Source organism: Vipera ursinii (genome assembly GCF_947247035.1).
Source record: "Vipera ursinii genome assembly, chromosome: 1".
NCBI classification, from domain to species: domain Eukaryota; kingdom Metazoa; phylum Chordata; class Lepidosauria; order Squamata; family Viperidae; genus Vipera; species Vipera ursinii.
Genome location: NC_139512.1, coordinates 69,975,976 through 69,999,649, shown reverse-complemented (window position 1 = coordinate 69,999,649; position 23,674 = coordinate 69,975,976). Strand labels below are relative to the sequence as shown.

Below are 23,674 nucleotides of genomic sequence, written 5' to 3'. Positions count from 1 at the left end.
TAAATTGCATGTATTTGGTTTTTAGTTGGTTAGTCTTATAATGTTATATAAAGCTATCATATATTGATGTTAAAGAATAAGACATTTCAGGAGTTAGTTTGCTCTCAGATGACTTAATCAGATACATAGAGGAGCTAAATATTGCAAGATAGAGATAAAGATACAAGCCGTTTTAAATAAATAACTATTTTAATTATATTATCAGTTAAACAGTATTTTCTTCATACATTGCTGCAAGACATTGCATAAGAAACTGATTCAAAATTATGCCTTTCTACCTATGAGATTGGAGCTACCATTGCAATATATTTTAACAATGAACTTCATTAGGTTCTTAGTACTGCTTGTAAAACATTCATTTAAAGTTGTAATTCTATCATATTAATCAAAGCTTTGCAGTTAATGGCATTCAATTCAGTTATTTTGGGATAAAACTAATGACATAGATGTATTGTATACCTGTTCTCTGCCTTTGTGCTGTGTGGAACTAACCCTTTCAGGAGATGAACAAGAACAATGTTATCATTTTGATTAGCTTGTTGTTCTCAACAGCCTTTGTTTTAATCAATTTTAGAATCCTTCTGAGCTGCCAGAAAAATTAGAGCTGCATAATTATTTCAGAATCTCTTTCTTTCTAAAAGGTTTTCATCAGAAAATTGCTAGCATACTATTTTGGCTTATGGAATATTACAAGATACCATTTTGGTTTTTATGCTAACTTTAGAAATAGGAGAGACCATCCAGATTTTTGGACTTAAGAATCACTAGCAGGATAATACTCAACTCATTCTCAATATGTGATCGTGAGTTTAAGAGTAGATGAAAATGAAAAAGTTGAAGCTTCTCCAATATATGACGCAAGTGTTATTACTGAGAACCTGAGGCAATTTGGGAGATGTTAATATAGTGTGTTCCTTGAAAAAATAAGTTGTACTGAGAATGCTTCTTTCTCTAGTATAGGTATATACGGGGAAAATCAAGAGAATTTTTCCTCATTTTTGAGATTCTCTGTTTGAAAACAAATTTTAAAAATGTTTACTGATTTTCCTTTTTTTATAAGCAATATATGATGTATTTAACTCTTTGGCTCTTTGAGCTTTTTATGTATGGCCAAAAGGCCAATCCAAACTTCAAGCCTTGTAAAGTTGGGAGAGGCATCCTGTTATAGTCAGTAGATTTTAGGCCACTCAGGGTTGTACATTCTGAAATTGAAGACGGAGCAGATTTTATTACAATATACTGTATCTTGGTCTCTGGCAAGTTGATGACTAGGGCTCTGAAGAGTACTCAGAATGGGGAACAATATTTGGCTCTGTCAGAACATTAGAAACCTATTTTAACAGGAGTTCACTGTGTTTCTCTGCATACACTCATAGACCACAAGCACGCATACTTAATCTACTGTGACTTTTCCAAATGTTTTTCCCCATTTTAACTGAATATCTGTTTTAGATATAAATATTTTTTTTCTTTTTTTTCTGTGTGGTTCAGCTTCTTTTCTGTGCCTTTATCCTTCTAAAGGTGCTTTTTCAAGAGGCGTCTGGACTTTCTTGTTTTTCTTGGAAGTCATTTCGCTTCTCATCCAAGAAGCATCTTTGGAAGAAGCTTCTTGGATGAGAAATGAAGCATCTTCCAAGGAAAACAAGAAAGTCCAGTTGCCTCTTGAGAAAAAAAACACCTTTGGGACAACCATGACCTGGATGACTGAGAATCTCCATAGACTTTATCCTTCTAGTTCTGTCAATATATCATAATAATACTAAATAGCATAATAATAATTGAAACAGATATAATGAAGTGATCATAAATAAACCAGGTGCTTTTGTGAGAACTCAGCGGTTAGTGAGAAGGTAGTAGTACCTTGGCTAATCTGTTTTCCATATTACAATTTTTGGTAACTTTCTAATGATGAAAAGATTACCTGATGAAAAGATTTCTTTACACGGTCATTGGTTGCTCACTTCAGTTGTAAGCATTATTTTAGTACGTTTTATGTAGTAATATAGTTAGATGAGAAAAACTTGATTATTTAATCACCTTAAGTTACATCCTTTAACATATAAGCTGTTTATAAATTGACATTTCAAAAATTCTTGCCATTGATTTGACTGGGTCAGATTAATGGTCATCTTGTTTTATGCATTTAACTTCAAATTTATCTTTTAACAATAAAATTATTGTAAATTCAGGAAAAAATAAAGCAATTTTTTCAAACCTAGATTTTAAAGTAGTGAGGCTACACACTTTTTTCTTGTACTTTACTTTTCTTTTTTTTTTTGTGAAATTGGGAATTGGGAATGCCAATAGTCTCTGAATTGTTTTGTGGAGCAATTTGAAATACAGCATAGTAAATATATAGAACCTTGTCATTTTCATTTTTTTCACTCAGCTTCCTTATTACGGAAAACAGATAAATTTTGAAAGGAATAGCTTTGTACTTCTTGATGCAGCAGAGATAATACAAGAATGAAAACTTGTGTTTCTATTTGTATTTACAGTTAAGCTATCAGCTGAAAGTGGGAATCATGTACTGCAAGTCTGGGCAAAGCACAGAAGAGGAAATGTACAATAATGAATCAGCAGGCCCGGCCTTTGAAGAGTTTCTTCAGTTGTTGGGAGAACGGGTTAGACTTAAAGGATTTGAAAAGTATCGTGCCCAGCTAGACACAAAGAGTAAGACTGCCTTTTTTGTTCAGAATAATGAAAATAAGGAGTACGAAAATAAGTAGAGCAAAGCTGTAGTCCCTGGGAAGCATTAGCCACCCTGCAGCACAATGCTGGAGCCAACTCAGGAAACATCAAGCACTCCAGCCCAGTCCCAGCACACTCACCATCACCACCCTGTACTCCATGGTCCCTGCTACCCTGCACTTTGCACACACACACCCAGCTGACCTTCACCATGTTCTTACTCCTGTTGCTTACAAGGATGCCCACCCTGGCCCTTCGCAAAGGCAGCTGCTGGCCAAGAGAGGCCATCTTAACTAGGCCTTTTAAGAAAACCGCTATGTGCAACCCTGGGAAGAAAGCCTTGTATGGTTTGCAGCTGTCTCACCGAGGACTAGGCCAGGCATGCTTGGTCAGCAGTGTGAGTAAGAAGATGATGAAGATAAACTATGGTAGCAGGGGGCCATAGAGTCCAGGGTGCCAAAAGGGCAAAAATCAGGGAGATAGGCGGGTGGGAGAGTTGAAGCACCCTGTGGTTGTAAGTGTGGACAGATTGCCAAGTGCCTGAATTTTGATCATGGGGGTGCTTCAATGGCTATAACTTTGGGGACGTTGTATATCTCTTCATTCAGCATCTCCATAACTTTAAACAGTCATTGAACAAATGAGCGTAAATTGAGGACTACCTGTATCATTTTCCAAGCAAGGTCTATTTTGAGGTTTTCATGTGTTAACCAATTCTCAAGAGATAATCATGAAGGTATTTCCTAAAATGACTTCATAAATCTCACCAAATATATCACTCAAGATATTCTTGACATATACTCATTGTTAGATAAATTATTAAATTTAAATGTTCACCCATAAAATAAAAAAATCTAATAAAATAAATGTGAATATATAGCTATAAAATGATAACATATTAATCACCCCATATAAAACTACATCTGTAGTTTGCATTTATTTCCAGTTATCAATATTTTGTTTCATAAATAAGATTTATGGAATTTTAGCTTCCTTTCTCTTTGTCATGGAAAGTATGGTTCGCTTCTGACAGTAGTCAAAGTTTTTAAAATCTGGATACTAGACAATATTAACATAGATGCATTGAGAAGAAGTATCAAATTCTCATTACTAGCTTTTATTGCAAAGAAGACAAGTTAGAAAACCTGCTAAACCTGGATTGAATATGTGAATTTACTTATGATATTTATGGCATACAGATACGATAATTTATCTGTAACACTAATGATAGGATGAAGTAGATCTAAATAAATCATCTCAATTTAAAAAAATAGTTTATTATACAGAACAAAAGTTTAATGTTGAAATGCACCTGCAAAGACATAGCACTAGTTTAGTTCTGTTTTATAATTATAATAGGTAAGCATACAATATTTATTGTAAGAAAAGTACTGCAAAAACCTCTGCATTATATAGTTATGTGGTTTCTAGCATATCCATCTTTGAATATCTTTTTGATTTTTCTGGCAACCCTTAGAATTTATAATGTGTTTAAAACATAATATATTAAAATATATAAAATTAAAAATAAATAATACTTCCATTTCTTATTTTGCTTTAGAATAAACATTACATGGATTTTGTGCTTGGTTAATTGTGTCTTCACAATCTTGTGGATTTTGTTATTTATAATAATAATAAATTAGACCTTTTCTTCACATTATTTATTTGCAGCTGATTCAACTGGTACCCACTCGCTTTATACAACATATAAAGACTATGAAATCATGTTTCATGTTTCTACAATGTTGCCATATACGCCCAACAACAAACAACAGGTAGGAACTACTTGAATATCAGAATATTTAATTGCTTATTTCAGACTTTTCATTAAATTACTTTTTTGCCCAATTCGACTAGCTGAAATAAATATTGGGCTCTCTTGTATCTCATAATTTATTCTGTGATGAAGCCATGAAAAGGAGGTGAGAACCATTTTTTTCTGTCTTCAGTACATTCAGTTTTTATCACTGATTAGACAGGTTTCATTTGTACTAGTGTATCTCTTTAAAATATCTAAATAAATAAGCAAATCTAAATGGGCAACAAAAATGGCAACATAGGACAAAACTAATTTGGGGAATAAAAGAAAGGGAGTGTGTAGAACTTTTTACCCCAGTGCAGATGTTTTGGAGATTTTTTTCCCCCTTCAATCACCTAAGCTGAAGTTACTGATCTCATTCTGGAAAACCATATTTACAGAAATGTTGGATGTTCGTCCTTATTAGATTTCGATTTTTAATTTCACATCAGTCCAGTGTATTTACTACTGACATTGTACTGTAGGAGTAAAAACTGGCCTAGAGCATATTCAGAGTAACAATGGAATAGCACTGACAGAATAGCAACCTTCTCCATACAGATATCTGCACTAGTAACTGGATATTTTTGTGGGGCCTACTGCTCTTTGCATGGCAAAGTATTACCAAACCAGGCCTCAGGATAATCAGCATATGGTAGTCTAATTTGTTTGCAGACTGTTTATCTGATGGAGCCAGGGTGGGGCTCGTATTGCTGTTCCACCATAAAAAAATACTATGAATGATATGCTGGTTCTCCATGGCAGTATTTATGAAATCTCTGACAGGATATGCTCCAAATTCCGTATGTTTCTGCTTTCTGCAGTGTCCTGTCATATATGCTGTGGCTTCAATCCAAAGTATTTTTAGCAGAGAAAAGGAGATGGAGAGAAAGAGACAAAAGAGGCTGTTTTGTGAAACGTTATACAATTGAAAGCAAAAGCCAGAAAATTTATAATTTTAGAAACACAATTTATAAAACATAGTTTTACAGTAGTGCAAATAAGTTTGATAAAATATGGATTATTCATAGTAGTGAGCCATAAAAATGCATTAAGGAGCTAGCACCAAGATTTATGGAAGATTTTATGTAAAAGAAGACTTTTTCTAGGATTGAAGAACTATTTTATCAACAGTTCTAAGGGGTGGAAAGAACTTTCTAACTGCAAAAAAGTATTTAGCCAAAAGAAATCATCTTTGCCCAGTCACACTTGTCATCTTGACAAAATTGACCTTCCCCTGCTCTCCCTTTGGATATTTTTGAAATGCTTAAAATGTTGTTAATTATTATTTGGATTGAATTGAGAAAAACGAATATTTTACAGATACATATCTGGATTTTGAAAAAGTTTTCTGATGGGTTTAACTTTGTTCACATCTAATAGTTTGGATTTCATGTTAAATCAAACATATCTTTTGTTGTAAATATAAGAAACTTGAGGGTTTTTTCTCCTGAGAAATAATTTTTGAAAATATAACCTGAATTGGAAAGCACAAAGAAAATTAATTAAATTGATAAGTCTGCCAAACTTAAATCATAATTTTAATATATTGAAAAGTATTGCCTAGATTAAAAATGTCACCATTTTGTAAAGATTTAGAATAAATAAATAGACAAAAAACATAATAACAAAAATTTTATGATTGTAAATTTAATTTTAGAAACAAAATCTACTCATGGAAAGACATTTCTTTGCATTAAGGTAGATTTATTTATTTTATTTAATAATATTTCTATACCGCCCTTCTCCCTGAGGACTCAGGGCGGTTCACAGGGCAAAAGTAGAATACAAAATGCAAACATTAAAAAGAAATTAAATGATTGCCCAAGTTTAAAACAATTGATATACAATTATAAAACCCCAAAGATAAAATTAAGAATACAAAAAATAAAAAACCCCACCAATCCCCATCAGGCTAGGCCGGCTTGTACAAACAAAAACGTCTTGAGATCGCGACGAAAGGAGCGAAGATCGGGCGCCATCCGGAGCTCTACCGGTAACTGATTCCACAGCTCCGGAGCGCCCACAGAGAAGGATCTCCCCCTGGGGGCCACCAATCGACATTCTCTGATCGGTGGCACCCTGAGGAGGCCCTCTCTGTGGGAATGCACAGGGCGCAGGGAGCTTGATGCCGGCAGCAGATGTTCCCTGAGGTACTCCGGCCCCATGCCATGGAGGGCTTTGAACACCATTACTAGTACCTTGATCTTTAGTGGTTGTTATGGAAACCTCAAGTACTAATTTATTTTAACATTTTATATTGATAAATTCTTCATTATTTATTTTAGGAACAATTTTTAAAAACCATCAGGTGTTTTTACATTTTAAAACATGAACTAATGCAAACAATTACATTCTATAACAATATTAATGCTTTTAATTCTCATGGGTTTCTTGTCTTCATAACCAAAGCTGTTAAGAAAACGACACATTGGGAATGATATTGTGACAATAGTTTTCCAAGAACCTGGAGCCGAATCATTCAGCCCAAAGAATATTCGTTCTCACTTTCAGCATGTCTTTGTCATTGTCCGAGTGCACAATCCTTGTACTGACAACGTTTGTTACAGGTAACTGTTACAGTGTTTATGATGGTTTTGCATGACAGAGGATAACTTTTTATTTTTTATTAACCACCCAGAATCCTGTAGATAGTGAGATTGGTAATGACTAAATTTGATAAATAGTTGAGCTCCAAATTTTTATTCCTAAGCAAGGCAGTTGCTAAGTGAATTCTGTGTCATTTTATGACCTTTTTTGGCACAGTTGCTAAGCAGATCACTGTGATTGTTAGGTGAATCGTGCAGTTGTTAAAGCAAATCTGGCTTCCCTCATTGATTTTGCTTGTCGGCAGCTGGCAGGACAGTGCAACAGTAATAAATACATGCCAGTTGCCAAGCACCCTAATTTTGATCGTGTGACCATAGGGATGCTGCAATGGTCATAAGTGTGAAAAACAATCACAAGCCATTTTTTGTTGTAACTTTGAATGGTCACAAGACAAAATGACTGTAAGCTGAGGATTACTTACATTAAGCTGCAATATTTTATCAAACCATTTTCTAATTTATTCTCAGTAAAATATTTTAGATGCAATTAGAAGTAAATGGAAATCTGAGAACTGTTTAGTATTTCTATTTTTCCTATCAAAAATGATCATATGTGAGTTAAATAGTTTGAAACTAGAGATAGTGGCTTTGCAGAGCAGAATGAAAACCAAATGTATTTTATATACTAGATTTGTAGTGATTATCCCACAATGTTTATATGCAGTGGAATTTCTTTTGAATGCTCATTTAGTAAGCAGAATGTGTATTTCTGAAAGATGGCTATATTTTGCTTTCCCTGGAAAATATCCAAGACATATAAATTAAACCTTTCAACATTGGTGATTGAGAAATAAAATACTGAGGTTATATTTCTCTCTAATGTATTAGAAATATAAATATTGGTTATTTGTTTCATATGTTCTCCTTCTTAAATGACCCCATGTGTTTCTATATAAAGAAATAGCAGTACAAAAAAGAATATTTCAGAAACATATAGTTAACAATGAACTGTTATTAACAGTTGTTTGGAAAACTTAAATTGGTAAGACCCTTAAAATGGAAAGAAGAGACTACGATTGTATTTTCTGTTTGGGGGATAGGGCTTAAACAATAACGTAACATCACCCTGATCTCATTGTAGATAATTTTTGTAAATGTAATTAGTACTCTTTCTTCATAGATGCATTTCATAATCTTACTGCCTTCCCATTCTTCCCTTCCCCTTTTTGTCCAGTCTTAATATAATCAGAACCCATATCATTTACAATATTTTTGAAGTGTCTCCCTAATATAATAATAACAAAAATACCCATGGAGATAATGTTGATCTTTTTTTAGTACAGTTGTTTGGGATACGTAGGAGCCCAGTGGCATCTACTGTATTTTCTGGCGTATAAGACTACTTTTTAACCCATAAAAATCTTCTCAAAAGTCAGGGGTCGTCTTATACGCCGGGTGCTGAAAATAGCCCAAACCCTATAATTTAACAGGAAATGTAGGGGGTCGTCTTATACGCCCAGTCGTCTTATACGCCGGAAAATACGGTACTAGTACACATTTTGGACTGGTGGAGAGCAGGGAGCTTGAAAGGCAAGCAACAGACTATGATGGGAGGGGTGATGTAATTAGCAGCTGAAAGATGTCAGATTCTCAAAAATACTAGGGTGAAGTGAGTTTGGCATGGACTCTTCTATTGACACTTTGAGCTAAAACAAAATGTGAGCAGTGGAAACCTGTTGTCACTCAAGCCAATATGATTTTCATAAATTCCAATGTAAAAAGGTTGGTTAAAAAAAAATTGGATCCTGCTAAATAACCAATGCAATGGTTCACATTCATTAACGTTCTATTGCAGTTCTACTATTTTACATTTTTTTTAAAAAAAGGATGGTTTGCATCATTGCACTTTCCACATAATTCTCGCTTCCACCGATAAATTCATCTATTACTCCTCTGCTTCCTTTCTCTTTGGTTGAGGAGCAATAGAAGTAGCATTCCCTGTAAGCATTTAAAAATAATCTGTTGGCTAAGCAGCAAGTGCTTGTTTCTTTGTAACTCTGGGAGGGAATAGTTAAAAAATGGAGCAATTCAAATTTCTTTTGTGTTTTCAGGACTTGTGGAGGTGGTTGTTAACAAACATATATTGTAGAGAGCAGAATAAAAAGAAATTGAATTTTGCAAACTGTTAATGTTTGAACGTTTTATTGCCAAGTAACTTCGCTTGAAAAAAAAATGTAATTTATAGTTTGGAGGTTTGGAAAAGAATAAAGATGCATGTAAAATGCTATTGACAATAAATATATTTATATTATGTAAATGTATAGGGTTTTCTGCTTGAGCAGGGGGTTGGACTAGATGACCTTCAAGGTCCCTTCCAACATCATCATCGTCAATAATAATAATAATCAAAAGTAATTGATATAGAGTACTCAAATAGATATACAGTATAGTGCAGAAATTTTAAAAAACAGACTAATTAATCACTGATTTATTATGTCATGAGGCATCTTGCAGTTGTTATAGAGTCTCCTCTCTGTAGAACTGGACTGACAAAAGACAAAATATATATATAGCACATTGAAATGTATAATGTTTCTGCGTATTGTTTTAAATCACATTTGTATATATTTTTCAGTGTTGCTGTGACACGATCAAGAGATGTGCCCTCATTTGGACCTCCAATTCCTAAAGGCATCACCTTTCCTAAATCAAATGTATTCAGGGACTTCTTACTGGCCAAAGTGATCAATGCTGAGAATGCAGCTCATAAATCAGAAAAATTCCGTGCTATGGCTACTAGAACCCGTCAGGAATACTTGAAAGATTTGGCAGAAAAGAATGTGACAAATACACCTATTGATCCTTCTGGCAAATTCCCTTTCATCTCACTTGCTTCTAAGAAGAAAGAGAAATCTAAACCTCATCCAGGAGTAGAACTCCATAGTTCTGGCGCTGTTGTCTGGATTCTCCATGCTAAAGACTATAGCAAGGGTGTAGATATAGAGTGCCTTTTGGGCATTTCTAATGAATTCGTTGTTGTAATTGAACAAGATACAAAAAGTGTTGTATTCAATTGTTCCTGCAAAGATGTAATAGGGTGGACTTCAACAGATACAAGTGTCAAAATTTTCTATGAAAGAGGAGAATGTGTTTCTGTGGAAAGTTTCAGAAACCCTGAAGATATCAAGGAGATTGTCAAAAGACTAGAGGTTAGAATTCCTTATTTTCCCCTTACCTTCCTTCCTCAAGCGTCAATACATATAGAAATGCTTTAATTTCTCTCTTGGATCTGAGCAATAAGCTAGCAAACTAAAATGGATATAGGAGATGACCAGTGGTCAAATGCATCATTAGTTTGGAATCTCTATGTCCCTGTAAGAGATCTAAATCCAGCTCCCCTTGAAGTCCATTGACTCTTATCTGGCACTAATTTATCCTGATTGTTAGTAGATCAGACTCTTGTGCAGGTAGCATGAAATAAACGTGTAGTACTTTTGAACTCTATCCTGGTTGCTGATTTCTTGTATCTGACATTGGTCCACCCACTTATTTTTTAAATCGTTTTGTCCTACCCAATCAGAGCAATAAAACACCTTGTTTGCTTATTCATCTATTTTTTGTCCAGATTAAGGTCTGGCTAGTGTATTTAATATAATAGTATGTACACTTTTGCTGCAGAAATGTTATTTGTGAAATCAAAATATTTTCCATTTTATGAGAAAAGACTTAATATTTTTCAGCATTCAAAAATATTATTAAGACCATCTTTTAAGAACAGGACTTAAAATAGTAAAACAAAGAGTTCCTTACCAACAGAAAATTTTACTGAATTATAAAGAATGTCAAGTCAATATAAGATTTAATAATTAAATGTCTTTTGTCAATTTGTAAATGACTTAGTCTACAAATCTTCTATTACTGTGGGTATTGTTTCATAAATTGCTACATTTAAAGTTTGTGTAGCATTCATAATTTTCAGCTAGTACTGGAATATAGCTAGTGATTTATACAGTGATTTATAAGATCAACCTAAGCCGGAGATTATTAGTAGTAATCCAGCTACCTTCCTCAGAGGTATATAGTATAATTGCTGTATGAATAAGGAATGACAGCTTCACACACTGTTTTAAAGATCTAGCCTATTGATTTGTGTCTCCTATTGAATACGGTTCATTGTATAACTAAACTGTTCCCATTACATCTCCACATCTCTGTCTTTCAATTCTCAGCTCGTCACCAAGGGATGTGAGTCAGTGGAAATGACTTTACGACGGAATGGATTGGGTCAGCTTGGCTTCCATGTGAACTATGAAGGAATTGTGGCAGATGTTGAACCGTATGGCTATGCTTGGCAAGCAGGATTACGACAAGGCAGCAGATTAGTGGAAATTTGCACTGTGGCTGTCGCTACCCTAAGCCATGAGCAAATGATTGATCTCCTGAGAACTTCAGTTACTGTGAAGGTTGTCATTATCCCACCTCATGAAGATTGTACTCCACGAAGGTATTTGGAAACCAGTGAATTAATTAATATCTGTCACTGATTAAAAGAGAATCAGTTTGTTAAGGAATCAGGCTAGAAACTAGGGGACCATAAGTTCTAGTCCCACTTTAGGTAAAAGCCAGTGACGTGATCTTTGGCCAGTCACTCAGCCCTAGAAAGCAGCCATGTGTCTATTATCTATTATTATGTGTCTATTATCTATATATCTGTTATCTTTGTCTGTGAATCCTGTCTAAAAGTACAACCATTTGAAGTTACAACAGACTGAGAAAGGGTGCTATATAGCTTATAAAGCACTTCCAGTCGTCATAAAAATCCCTCCCCCATCAGTTCCATGATCAAAATTGGGGGATTGGCAACCTGTTCATACTAATAATTTGTTGTCAAGCACCCCACAATTATGTGATCACCATTTATAATCTATTGGTTTTCCCAGAAAACCAGTAGGGATGCTGGCTGGGAACATTACAAGCTGCTGCTGCTGCCTCCCTGTCATCTCTGAGGGAGTGGCTTAAAGAGCTTCCTGCCAAGGAAAACCAAACTCCTTTGGCAGGATAGAGACACAGGGTGGAGGCACATTACTCTATCCCATTGAAGGCAGTCCCTTCTGCACATGAAAGGGAGGTGGCCTCCTTTGGAAGAGTGGGTCTGAAGAGCTAAGAGTTGTTCCTGCACTCCGCTGAAGGCATTTACTTCCAAGCACAGAGGAGAGCTCCGGTTTAAATCTTGATGATTTAAGCTCCATGTCTGCATCCCGCAGAAGGAGTTTCCTTCTGCACATGAATGGGAGCTGCAATCCTTCAGTAAGCAGCTCTTTCAACCAGCCCCTAGAGATGAGAGGGAGCCAAAATCCAAGCAGATGGGAGGGGAAGGCCCAGATCAGGCTGGAGCAAGTGTCTCTTTGCTCACGGCATGAAAAACCTACTTGGATTTTGGCAGGAAGGATTTTCAGTTCTTGAGTGGAGAAGCAGTGTAATAAGTTAAGACATGTGGGGTATTCATATATGGTGAAGGCCCTGGGATGCCTGGTACAGACCATGCATAAATGTCTCTCCCTCAGGGGTTGAAAATCTTCCTTGGATTTTGGCAGGGAGGATTTGCAGCTCTTAAACAGACCCCAAGAGTCTCCCCCATCCCCATAGATGTGCCCCATGCTTCTTATCTGGACTCTGTCCACTTAACATCATCGCCCAGCCAGTGACTGCTTAACATGTGCAACTAGGAGTGACAGTATTGCAATCATTGAGTAAAGCAATCCACATGGGGCAAATTGTCGTGTGACAATTTGCTTAACAGCCTTTTCACGCAACTACTGAGATTCTGGTTCCAGCTGTGGTTGCATTATCTCCATGTGTCTGTCTATGAGCTCTCTATGTGTCTATCATATCTATATGTCTATATATGAGTCATCAATCAGCACATACTTTGTTTTAACCTTACTTTTCAATCCTCCAGAAGTTTTTCAGAAATTCATCGCATGCCAGTGATGGAATACAAAATGAACGATGGTGGAGTTCCATATGACTTCAAATTCCCATTCAGAAATAATAACAAGTGGCAGAGAAATGCTAACAAGGGACAAGCATCTCATGTTCAGCAAATGCCATCCCAGATGCAAAGTCCAATTACCACTAGGGTTGCCTCAGGGAAAGGTGAAGGAAAAATGCCTCCTCCGGATCGGGCCGCCAACATCCCTCGCAGTATTTCTAGTGATGGCCGTCCACTGGAGAGTAGAAGGTAGGATTCTAACTTGGGTGTGTGTGTTCTTTTTGCAGTGCAAGTAACAGGATTTTTAAATCCAAAATACAAGTGGTCCTCAATTAACGACTACTTTATGAATTTCTATGGCTAAAGTTGTTAAGTGAGTTGCACCCTATTTTACAACTTTTTGCCATGGTTGTTAAAACAGATCACTGGAGTTCTTTCTTAAGTTAATTATGCGGTCATTAAGCAATGTCTTCCCCCATTGACTTTGCTTGTTGGAAACTGGGAAGCTGGGAAAGGGCTCACAGTCTTCGTAAATACTTGCCTAAGTTTTGATAATTGAAGATCCTGCAACGGTTGTAAGTGCAAGGGCTGATTGTAGCTTTTTTCACTTTAAACAGTCACTAAGTAAATGGTTTTAAGTCGAGGACTACTTGTATAAAGGGAGTGCTAAATTGGTAGTTCTTAAAAGAAAGCAGACACAAAGCTATCACTTCATTTTTAATCAGACCAATTTTTTAAAAGATATATTCGCAATCTTTGAAAAAGGCATTAAATTGAATGTGATTAATTACATTTGTATTCTTTAAATATATATATATATATAAGGGACGCGGTGGCTCAGTGGGTTAGGACGCTGAGCTTGTCGATCAGAAGGTCGTCAGTTTGGCGGGTCAAATCCTGAGTGTCGCGTAGCAGAGTGAGCGCCTGTTACTCGTCCCAGCTTCTGCCAACGTAGCAGTTCGAAAGAACGTAAAAATGCAAGTAGAAAAATAGGGACCACTACGGTGAGAAGGTAACAGCGTTCCGTGCGCCTTTGGCGTCTAGTCATGCCAGCCACATGACCACGGAGACGTCCTCAGACAAGCGCTGGCTCTTCAGCTTTGAAACGGAGATGAGCACCGGCCCCTAGAGTCGGAAACGACTAGCACACGTGTGCGGGGGAACCTTTACCTTTTTATTCTTTAAATAATTCTGGTTCTGGTTCTCAGTTACTTTTTATAGAAAATGTAATTACTAACTTATTGCTTGCCTTTGATCTTCCTAGGGCCTTCTTTCCCCCATCTTCCCTGCCCATGCCCACTATGAATATGTTCACCTTCATGTGTGGCATATCCATTTGGCCAATCTCTGACAATAAAACTGTGTTGTCTACACCCATAAAGCACTCATTTTGGACCTTACTAGAATTCACTTTTTTAGTTGAAGAAAGTTTGTAAAATCTGGAGTGCGTGTTCTTTCATTTCTTCTATTCTAGTTAGTTTAACGTGTAAAAAAAAGTGAACATGTTTATTCGTTCCATATTTTTTTAAAATTGCCATAATATAAAGTAAGTATAATTTGAAAGTTGTTAGTATTTCTTCACTGCTCTAGGTGTAAAAATAAGAAAGGGGGGAAGATCAAGCCAATATAGTAAGTTAGGTTTTATATTTATGATCAGTTAATATTTGGTGTTATTTATTTTTCATACATATTATGAACTGAACCTTTAGAAAGGTGGTCTAAAAATATGAGTCTTAAGTCCAATTCATTTGGTACACAATTTTATATATATATATTGGCTGTCATATATTCTGTCAAAATTCAGCAAAATTGGGCTCATGTAGAAGTCATTTTGATGTGACAGGTTGTCTCTCCAACCACCATTCTTTTTAAAACAATAGACCTTAGAATTGAAAATAATCACTTTTTAAAAAAATCTTATGTCAAATGATATCACAGCAAATACATTTCATGGTAATTTTTTCCTGATAGGCTACTAGATTATGGTTCACTCATTGCTTCATTGTTTGTTTACTTGTTTTTCACATGTACTAGAAATGTTGGCAGTTTATAGTTAGTTGTAATTTGTTGGTTGACTGATTTAACTTAGGATAACAAAGTGATTACGTGGGAATGATGCCTGTTCCAATGCATCCTTAGTTAGGAATAGACTACACTGAAGAAAAATGGAATCAATAATGCTTTGTACTAATAGAAAATGCTTAGGTTTGCCAAGGTGGGCATTTGTTTTTATCAGTGCACTACATGGGGCTGCCCTTGAGGTCCACCCGGAGACTCCAACTGGTGCAGAATGCAGCCGCGCGAGTTGTCTTGGGAGTTTCCCGATACTCCCATGTTACACCTTTGCTCCGCGAGCTGTATTGGCTACCGGTTGCTCTCCGGGTGAGGTTCAAGGTGTTAGTGATGACTTACAAAGCCCTTCCCTACGGCAACACCTGCGGCCAGCGTCAACTTCCCTCTGTCCAGTGCGCTCCCACAGAGAGGGCCTCCTCAGGATGCCGCCGATCAAAGAATGCTGATTGGTGACACCCAGGGGGAGAGCGTTCTCTGTGGGAACGCCAGACCTCTGGAACCGCTTACCGGTTGAGCTCCGGATGGCCCCCAACCTTCGCTCCTTCCGGTGCGATCTCAAAACTTTCTTTTTCGAACAAGCTGGCCTGGGTTTTTATAAATAGTTTTAATTTTAATATGTATTAATTTTATGGGCATAATGTTTAATGGCTTTTTAATTTTTGTATTCTATTTTTATTGTGTATTGCCCTGTTCACCACCCTGAGTCCTCCGAGAGAAGGGCGGTATACAAATTAAATTATTATTAAATTAAATTAAATTTCAAATCTTGGAGAAATAGGGGCTAATGAGACATAGAATATGAAGTTACGGAATATGTAAGGAACTGAAAATAGAAACACTACATGATATAGGAGACCTGAAGAATGCCCAATCACCAAGAAAGAGTACCAACAGATATCCAGATTGTAGAGATGCTTGTCAAGGAACGAGCACAGAAGATGTTATGTAATCAGCAAATGACAAAGTTCAGAGAGCACCAAGGATTCCAAAGTAAAAGCTTGAATAAACTTATGTTTGTGAAGGATATTAACCAAAAGGATTTTATTTTATTTTATTTTTATTTTAATTCCATTTGTATCCTGCCCTTCTCTGAAGACTCAGGGCGGCTTACAAGCTTAGCAGTAGCCTTCATTCTATGTATATGCCTGCTTATTAGGGCTTTCACACACACCCCAAGCGGCATTATTACAAAGTCAGCTTAATTGCCCCCAACAATCTGGGTCCTCATTTTACCTACCTCGGAAGGATGGAAGGCTGAGTCAACCTTGAGCCTGGTGGGACTCGAACCTGCACTAATTGCAGGCAGCTGGTGTTACTTAAGGAGGCATTAGCCCACTGCTCCACCATTTTGTTAGATATATTAAAGAAAAACCCAAATAAAATAATCAGTATATCTGCTATTCATTGGAAATGGCAAAATGTTAGCAGGGAAGAGACATACCAACTTAACTCCTACTTTGGGTCATTAAAAAGGAAATATTCTATAAAAAATCTAAAGAACAGGGCAAAAGGGAAACAAAACCTTAAATAAATGGTAGTGAACAATGGCTAAAAATTGACAAATTAAGAGCATGTGGGCTGGTTGGATAGCCATCACCAGGGTCCTTAGCTTCAATTGTAGGCTGCATATCCATCTTCCTATCTCATGAACCCATATTCTTCCCAGGGCTTTCCTTTCTCTACCTTTACTTAACATCTAACAATGTCCTTTGCTAATGGACTCAGTCCTCATGTTGTTTTTTGAGCACTTGTTTGAGAAAATAGAAAAATAATAAAACATTTATTAAAAAAAACAATGTCCTTTGCTGCAATTGTAGCATAAGCAGTGGTAGAGAAAGAAAGTCTCCAGGAAAATTGGGTAGTAGGCTAATACATAGGTCATGTGAACTACAGTGAGTCAGAGGACTAAGAACTCAAGTCTTACCCTAACCCAGTAAGACTTCTGGATTTATTTGTGACTGAAATCAGGAACTACCAAAATGCTGTTGCCAAATTATAGCTCATCCTGAATTGTGTGACAGTACTTCTGAGCTGAAATTTGGTGGTACTTAAAAGTTTGTGAACCATTTTGAATTTTCAGTATTTCTGTATAAACATGATCTAAAACATCTGTTTTCCAGATAGGAATTAGTTTCCTCAATAATTAAATGAACAAGAATTGTGTTTTTGATTCATTGGTTTAATTGAGTTCTCTTTATTTAGTTTCAGGAACTGTGTGGAGAACAGATTGTGCTTTAAATTGTATTTACTGAATGCAGAAATAAAATTCAAAAGGATTCATAAAGTGGGAAACCACTTTTAAGCATCACTATGTGTTTTGGTTTTGAAACAAAACAACCTTTTTACTGTAGGGACGCCCTATTGCACAATAGTCAGTCTGACATCAATGCCAGAGAACATTCTATAACAGGGGTGTCAAACTCAATTTCATTGAGGGCCGCATCAGCATTGCGGTTGCCCTCAGGGGGCCGGGTGGTTATGGCCAGAGTGGGCGTGGCCTACTAGGTGGGCATGGCCAGCTCTACATCGTTCGCATCAAGGGGGCCTTTGGGGGCCTGGGCAGGAGTGGGACAGATCTGAGGGTCTCTGGCAGAAGGAGGGTCTCTGGGCCAGGGCCAAGGCAGAGGGGGCCATTCCCTCACTGTTTCCAGGATGGCTTCGTGGACCACATGAAACCACTTCATGGGCCAGATCCGGCCCCCGGGCCTTGTGTTTGACATGTCTGTTCTATAATATCAAGAAATTGGTCTGTAGACATCTTGAAAGCAATGAAGCAAATACGAATAGGCAGTAAATATTTGTCAAGAATGAATCTTGCTGAGATTAATCTTATTTCATTTTCTGATCAGGTAACTTCCTTAAGAAATCACAGTTTACTGAATGAATGAACAGGAAAAGCAAACAAGTTTGGCAGGGGAGTAAGCTGAGCAGAGGAAAGAGTCAGAAAAGAGAACAAGAATCAAGAAGATGGAAAGTCTAATAAATAATTGCCACTGCTAATAAATGCTGCTATTGTATTGTGTAAAAACATAACATTGTGGATTGGGAAGGATTGTCTAATTCAATTTTCTACCATATTCAGGAAACGCAGTTACATAAACCATGAGAAATGGCTGTCCAGCCTCTTAAAAAGTTCCAAAGATGGGGAATTCTATAGGTTGACTATTCAGCTGGTATATAGATCTTACCATTTATAAATGAAAGGGACGTGGTGGCTCAGTGGGTTAGGACGCTGAGCTTGGATCAGAAGGTCGGCAGTTTGGTGGGTTGAATCCCGAGTGCCGCATAACAGAGTGAGCGCCTGTTACTCGTCCCAGCTTCTGCCAACCTAGCAGTTCGAAAGCAAGTAAAAAAATAGGGACCACTACGGTGGGAAGGTAACAATGTTCCGTGCGCCTTTGGCGTCTAGTCATGCCGGCCACATGACCACAGAGACGTCCTCGGACAAACGCTGGCTCTTCGGCTTTGAAACGGAGATGAGCACCGGCCCCTAGAGTCGGAAACGACTAGCACGCATGTGTGGGGGAACCTTTACCTTTACCTTTATTTATAAATGAAGTGTGTGATTGGAGCATTGTTTGTTGGTGATCCAGTTGAGGCAGCTTCTGGAACACATAAGACAGAGAGTTCACTGAATAAACAAGCAGGAGTTCAATAGCAAAGTTCAAGGGTGAGGGAATTCTTTTTGTTGTTTTGTTTATCAGAGGAACATACTAGAGGAAAACTGTTCTTGTAAACTGTAAGAGACATGCCATGCCTGTTTTTCTTTCTGATGATGACATAAGCTGTTTATGTAACAAATGCAGTCCGACTGCCCTCCTGAAAGGGAAGGTGAAGGATGTAAAGGCAAAAGTGCCCATCGAGCTTATCCAAAAAGAAGAGAGTTATTTGAATTAGAAACAGGAAGCGTTTTTGGAGGTTGAGTGGGAGCAAGGAACCTCCAAAACGTAAGAAAAAGTCACGTGGAGAAACGGAGGAGTGTGAGAGAAAGGCCCAAGTCTGTAAAGAAAAGTTTTTATGCTGATTGTGATCTTTGAAAAATCATGAATCTGGATCAAGTGCCAGAGGATCGAAGAAAAGGCAAAAGTTATTTTGATTTTCAGAAAGGGGAATAAAACAGGCCAATTATCTTTATGTCAAAAACAAGCCAAATTTTGGAATGCTTTATTAAGCAGTTTGTGAGCTTTTCTAAAACAATGCATTGCTTTGCAGGAGCAAGCATGGGTTTATCAAGCACAATTCCTTCCAAATCAACATGTTTACTCTTTTTAATAGAATGATAGTTTAGTTGACTACAGATAAAAGGTATGGTGGATAAAGGGAACCTTGATTAAAGAAGATGGCAAAATGTGGACTAAACTATGCTACCATTAGATGGATAGAGGTGGTTAAACAATAATATCTAATCCGTATAGATCTGTGGCTCCATGTAAAATAGGAGAAAGTATGAGTGTCATGTTCTTTCATATTTGTAGATTACACAAAAATGGAGGATATTATCAAATTTCAGGAGGATGTTAAGCTGTAAGAGTAAGCATAAATCAGCAAGATGAATTTCAACAAGGACATGCCAGAGCCCTACACTCAAACAAGAAAAAAAACAAAAAAAAAACACTGAATATAGAATATGCACAAAAGGGATCTGGATGTTTTGCTAGATCACAAACTAAGCAAATCTGCAAGAAAAACAAATCTGTCTTAGGAGGTGGTGAATTCTCTTTTGCTATAAATGTTTAAATGGGTAGCATGGCCAACCTTTGAGGAAGTTATGGTAGGAGATCCCTGCAACTACATGAATTCCAACCACTTACATTCTGTAATTATTTATGTTTTGTTATACTGTACAAGTAAAACATGACCCTTGTGGCTTCCAGCTAAACATGCCATAACAGCACTAAATTTCTAGTCTATTCTTTGGAAATATTGCTTGATACTTTGTTAACTCACTTCTACTCATACTATTAGCCAACTAATTTTGTAATTTTAATTCAACAACCATGGAGAGAGTTGGAAATCAGCAATATTATACTGTGGAGGCAAAGGTAGAGAACAAAAGCATTCTGCCAACCCAGAAGCAACAACAGATATAAACATTTTAAGAAATCTTAATGAGAGGATTTGCAAGAAATATATGCTATAAAACATCAGCATGAATTGCAGAATAATTTATTTTGTATATAAGTATATTTGTCTTAACTTTTTTAAAAATGGAGAAATGATATTTCCAATTATTGAATCCCATGATTGCTGAAATTGTAACCTTGCCTCAACACATAGTCAAAATTTATTCTTTTACAGCTAGTATTGCAAGGAAAATATTTGGTACTAAATCTCCAGTGACTTATCCAAGGCTTACTGATTTGGACAAAATTACCCAGTACATAACTTCTGGAGATGCCAGTTGCATTCAATCAATTTATGTGTTGTGCTTAAGGTAGCATTTAAACATTTTTTAAAAAAAGTTACGTTTTTCTGTCTGCATTAGCTGATTTAACAATGGCTATATGCTTACTAGAATCACCCAGTATTGTATCAGGGCTAACTTACATATTGGTATTTCCACAAAATCATTAAGAGAATTTGCCAGAAGAAAATAAAATGAACCATTTTAAGTAACTTTAACCAAGATAATCTTAAAAGGATTTTGTTGCATTGATGATGATGATAACAACAACAACATAACAACAACAACAACAACAATAGAATTGGAAGGGACCTTGGAGGTCATCTAGTCCAACCCCCTGCTCTGGCAGGAAACCCTATACCATTTCAGACAAATGGTTGTACAGTCTCTTCTTAAAAACATCCAGTGTTGGAATATTCACAACTTCTGGAGGCAGGTTGTTCCAATGATTAATTGTTCTAACTGTCAGGAAGTTTCTCCTTAGTTCTAGGTTGCTTCTCTCTGATTAGTTTCCATCCATTGCTTCTTGTTCTCCTTTCAGGTGCTTTGGAGAATAGCTTGACTCCCTCCTCTTTGTGGCAGCCTCTGAGATATTGGAACACTGCTATCATGTCATCCCCTAGTCCTTCTCTTCATTAAACTAGACATACCCAATTCCAGCAACCTACAATCATCTTTGTTGCTCTTCTCTGTACTCTAGAGTCTCAACATCTTTCTTACATCTTGGTGACCAAAACTGGATGCAGTATTCCAAGTGTGGCCTTACCAAGGCATTGTATTAACACTTCACATGATCTTGATTCTATTCCTCTGTTAATGCAGCCTAGCACTGTGTTGGCTTTTTTGGCAGCAGCAGCACACTGCTGGCTCATATTTAAATGATTGTCCGCTAGGACTCCAAGATCCCTCAAGCAAGGTACCACCTATACTGTACCTATACTGCATACTGCATTTGGTTTTTCTTTCCTAAATGTAGAACCTTACTTTTTTCACCATTGAATTTCATTTTGTTAGATAGTGCCCAGTGTTCGAGTCTGTCCTGATCCTCCTGTATCTTAAGCCTATCTTCTGGAGTGTTGGCTATTCTTGCCAGCTTGGTGTCGTCTGCAAATTTGATGAGTTCCCCATCTATCCCCTCCTTCAAATCGTTGATGAAGATGTTGAAGAGCACTGGGCCCAGAACAGAGCCCTGGGGCACCCCACTACACACTTCCCTCCAGATGCAGTTCCATTGAGGACCACACGCTGAGTACGGCCAGTCAGCCATTTGTAAAGATAAACCATATCTGATTATCTTTACAAACTTTTGAATTCTGATAAGTTATACCATTTTGATCATAGGGATGTCACACCAAAGTCAATTCTAACCTTTGGTTAGTCAAACAGTATCTGCCATACAATCTTTTTCTAATATGCTGTATTTGATTTAAACAAATAGCATTAGTGGTATAATTTTTCATGTAGCTGATTAAGAGAGGGATGAATTTGTATGAAGGTGAACCTGAACATGAATTCCAAAAGACAGCGGTAAAGTGCAGCAGTCCCCAACCCTTTTGGCACTAGGGACCAGTTTCATGGAATACAATTTTTCTATGGAATGGGGGATGGTATTTTCAGTTTCACTCGCTCACCTGCTGCTTATCTCCAGCTGTGTAGCCTGGTACCAGTCCGTGGCCTGGGGTTGGAGACCCTGGTAAGTATATAGGTTGGTAAGTTTTTACAGCAACACTATAAAGCTATGGGTTCCTTTTTATACTATAAGGCATTATATTTGCTAATGCCTTTGAACACTATTGCAATAATTTATCCATCCTATTTCTGTTGTTATGGGTGCAAGAAAATTGGCTCAGTTACATGTCATACTGTTGCTGCTACTGGGGCCAGAAGGTTAGGCAAGTTCTGCTATCGATCAGGTTTTATAATTGAAATGAGTTGCTTATCCTGGGTATCATGGAGTATTGTTTGTAGGTGTCGGTTTTAATTTTTGTCCCTGCAAACCCCCACCCCACCCCAATGAGCCACTGTTGTGAGAAGGGTGGTAATAGAAATTATGTACAGTCAATCAATCAATCCAGTTACTGAACTTCTATCTGCATATACATTAGTGTCCTGTGTTCATGCTTCATGTGTACTCTCCAGTGGTGCTCCTTCCTGCTACAATTAACACACACACACACACACACACACACACACACACACCAGTACATACACACACCCTCCCTCTCCCTCTCTACCTGCATCCATCCATCTATCTGCTATTTTTATGCTGGTATGGAAAATTATCTTTCTTATATTTTAATGTGCATCAAGAGGAGCCTTAAGGATTTCTGAGACGAGGAGATACTTAATATTAAAAGCATGATACTACATAAACCAAGGATATGGAGTAGAACTTCAATTAACAGGAGAAGGGAAAAATCACAGCATGCCAGTAATGAACATGAGAAATATCACCATTTATTTCAGCACCTACTGAAGTGTTCTCACTTACGTTGAGCATTCCTTGAATGATTTTGTAATTTTTGTTTTCCTACCACTGTTTTTTTAAATAAATGTTTTGTATAGTATAATTTCTTTTTATCATTATATGGCAATAAGTTTTGTATTAGTAAGTGGTACAGAAATATATTTAATAAATAATACGATTGTTTGAACATGTGCCATGAAGTCAGTGTCAGCTCTTAGATATATATTTTTTCCATGAAGATTCCAGTAACCAGAATTATACAAAATTATTATTACTCTGTTATTTGGCATGTACACTGAGAGATTGTGCACTGGAAACATATTCCTTGTGTATCTGATCATACTTGGCCAAATATAATGTTCTGTTCCGTTCCGTTCTATTCCACCTTCTACTTCAGTTTGTCAAATATGTACCTTTCATCACTGTAATTAAATCAATCCACCTTGCAACTGACTACCCTTTTCTCTTACATTCTACTTTTCCCAGAAACTTTTCCAGAAAGCTAGGACTTTGCATATCGTGTTTCCAAAGTGTAATTTAGTGGGAATTCTGAAGTGATTTGTTTGAGATCCATTTGTTTATATTTCTGCTATCCATAGTATTCACAGGAGTCTTCTCCAACACCAAAGTTCAAAAGGAACAAAACTCTTCCTATCCTGCTTCAACTTTCACTTCCATAGATTATCACAGGGGAAGC

At 36.9% G+C, this 23,674-nt stretch overlaps 1 protein-coding gene across 3 annotated transcripts in view; it reads left to right on the top strand.

The window, feature by feature from the left end:
• The window catches only part of SIPA1L1 (signal induced proliferation associated 1 like 1), a 166,021-nt gene that overhangs the window by 108,279 nt on the left and 34,068 nt on the right, over window positions 1–23,674 (top strand). For 2 of the 3 annotated variants that reach the window (XM_083350537.1, XM_083350535.1), the window contains exons 6-11: window positions 2,499–2,673; window positions 4,366–4,469; window positions 6,905–7,062; window positions 9,677–10,250; window positions 11,271–11,545; window positions 13,001–13,282. In XM_083350537.1, coding sequence (XP_083206663.1) covers window positions 2,499–2,673; window positions 4,366–4,469; window positions 6,905–7,062; window positions 9,677–10,250; window positions 11,271–11,545; window positions 13,001–13,282 — 1,568 coding nt within the window. The remainder of the gene's footprint in view (window positions 1–2,498; window positions 2,674–4,365; window positions 4,470–6,904; window positions 7,063–9,676; window positions 10,251–11,270; window positions 11,546–13,000; window positions 13,283–23,674) is intronic. The other variant, XM_083350536.1, reaches the window with a different exon arrangement.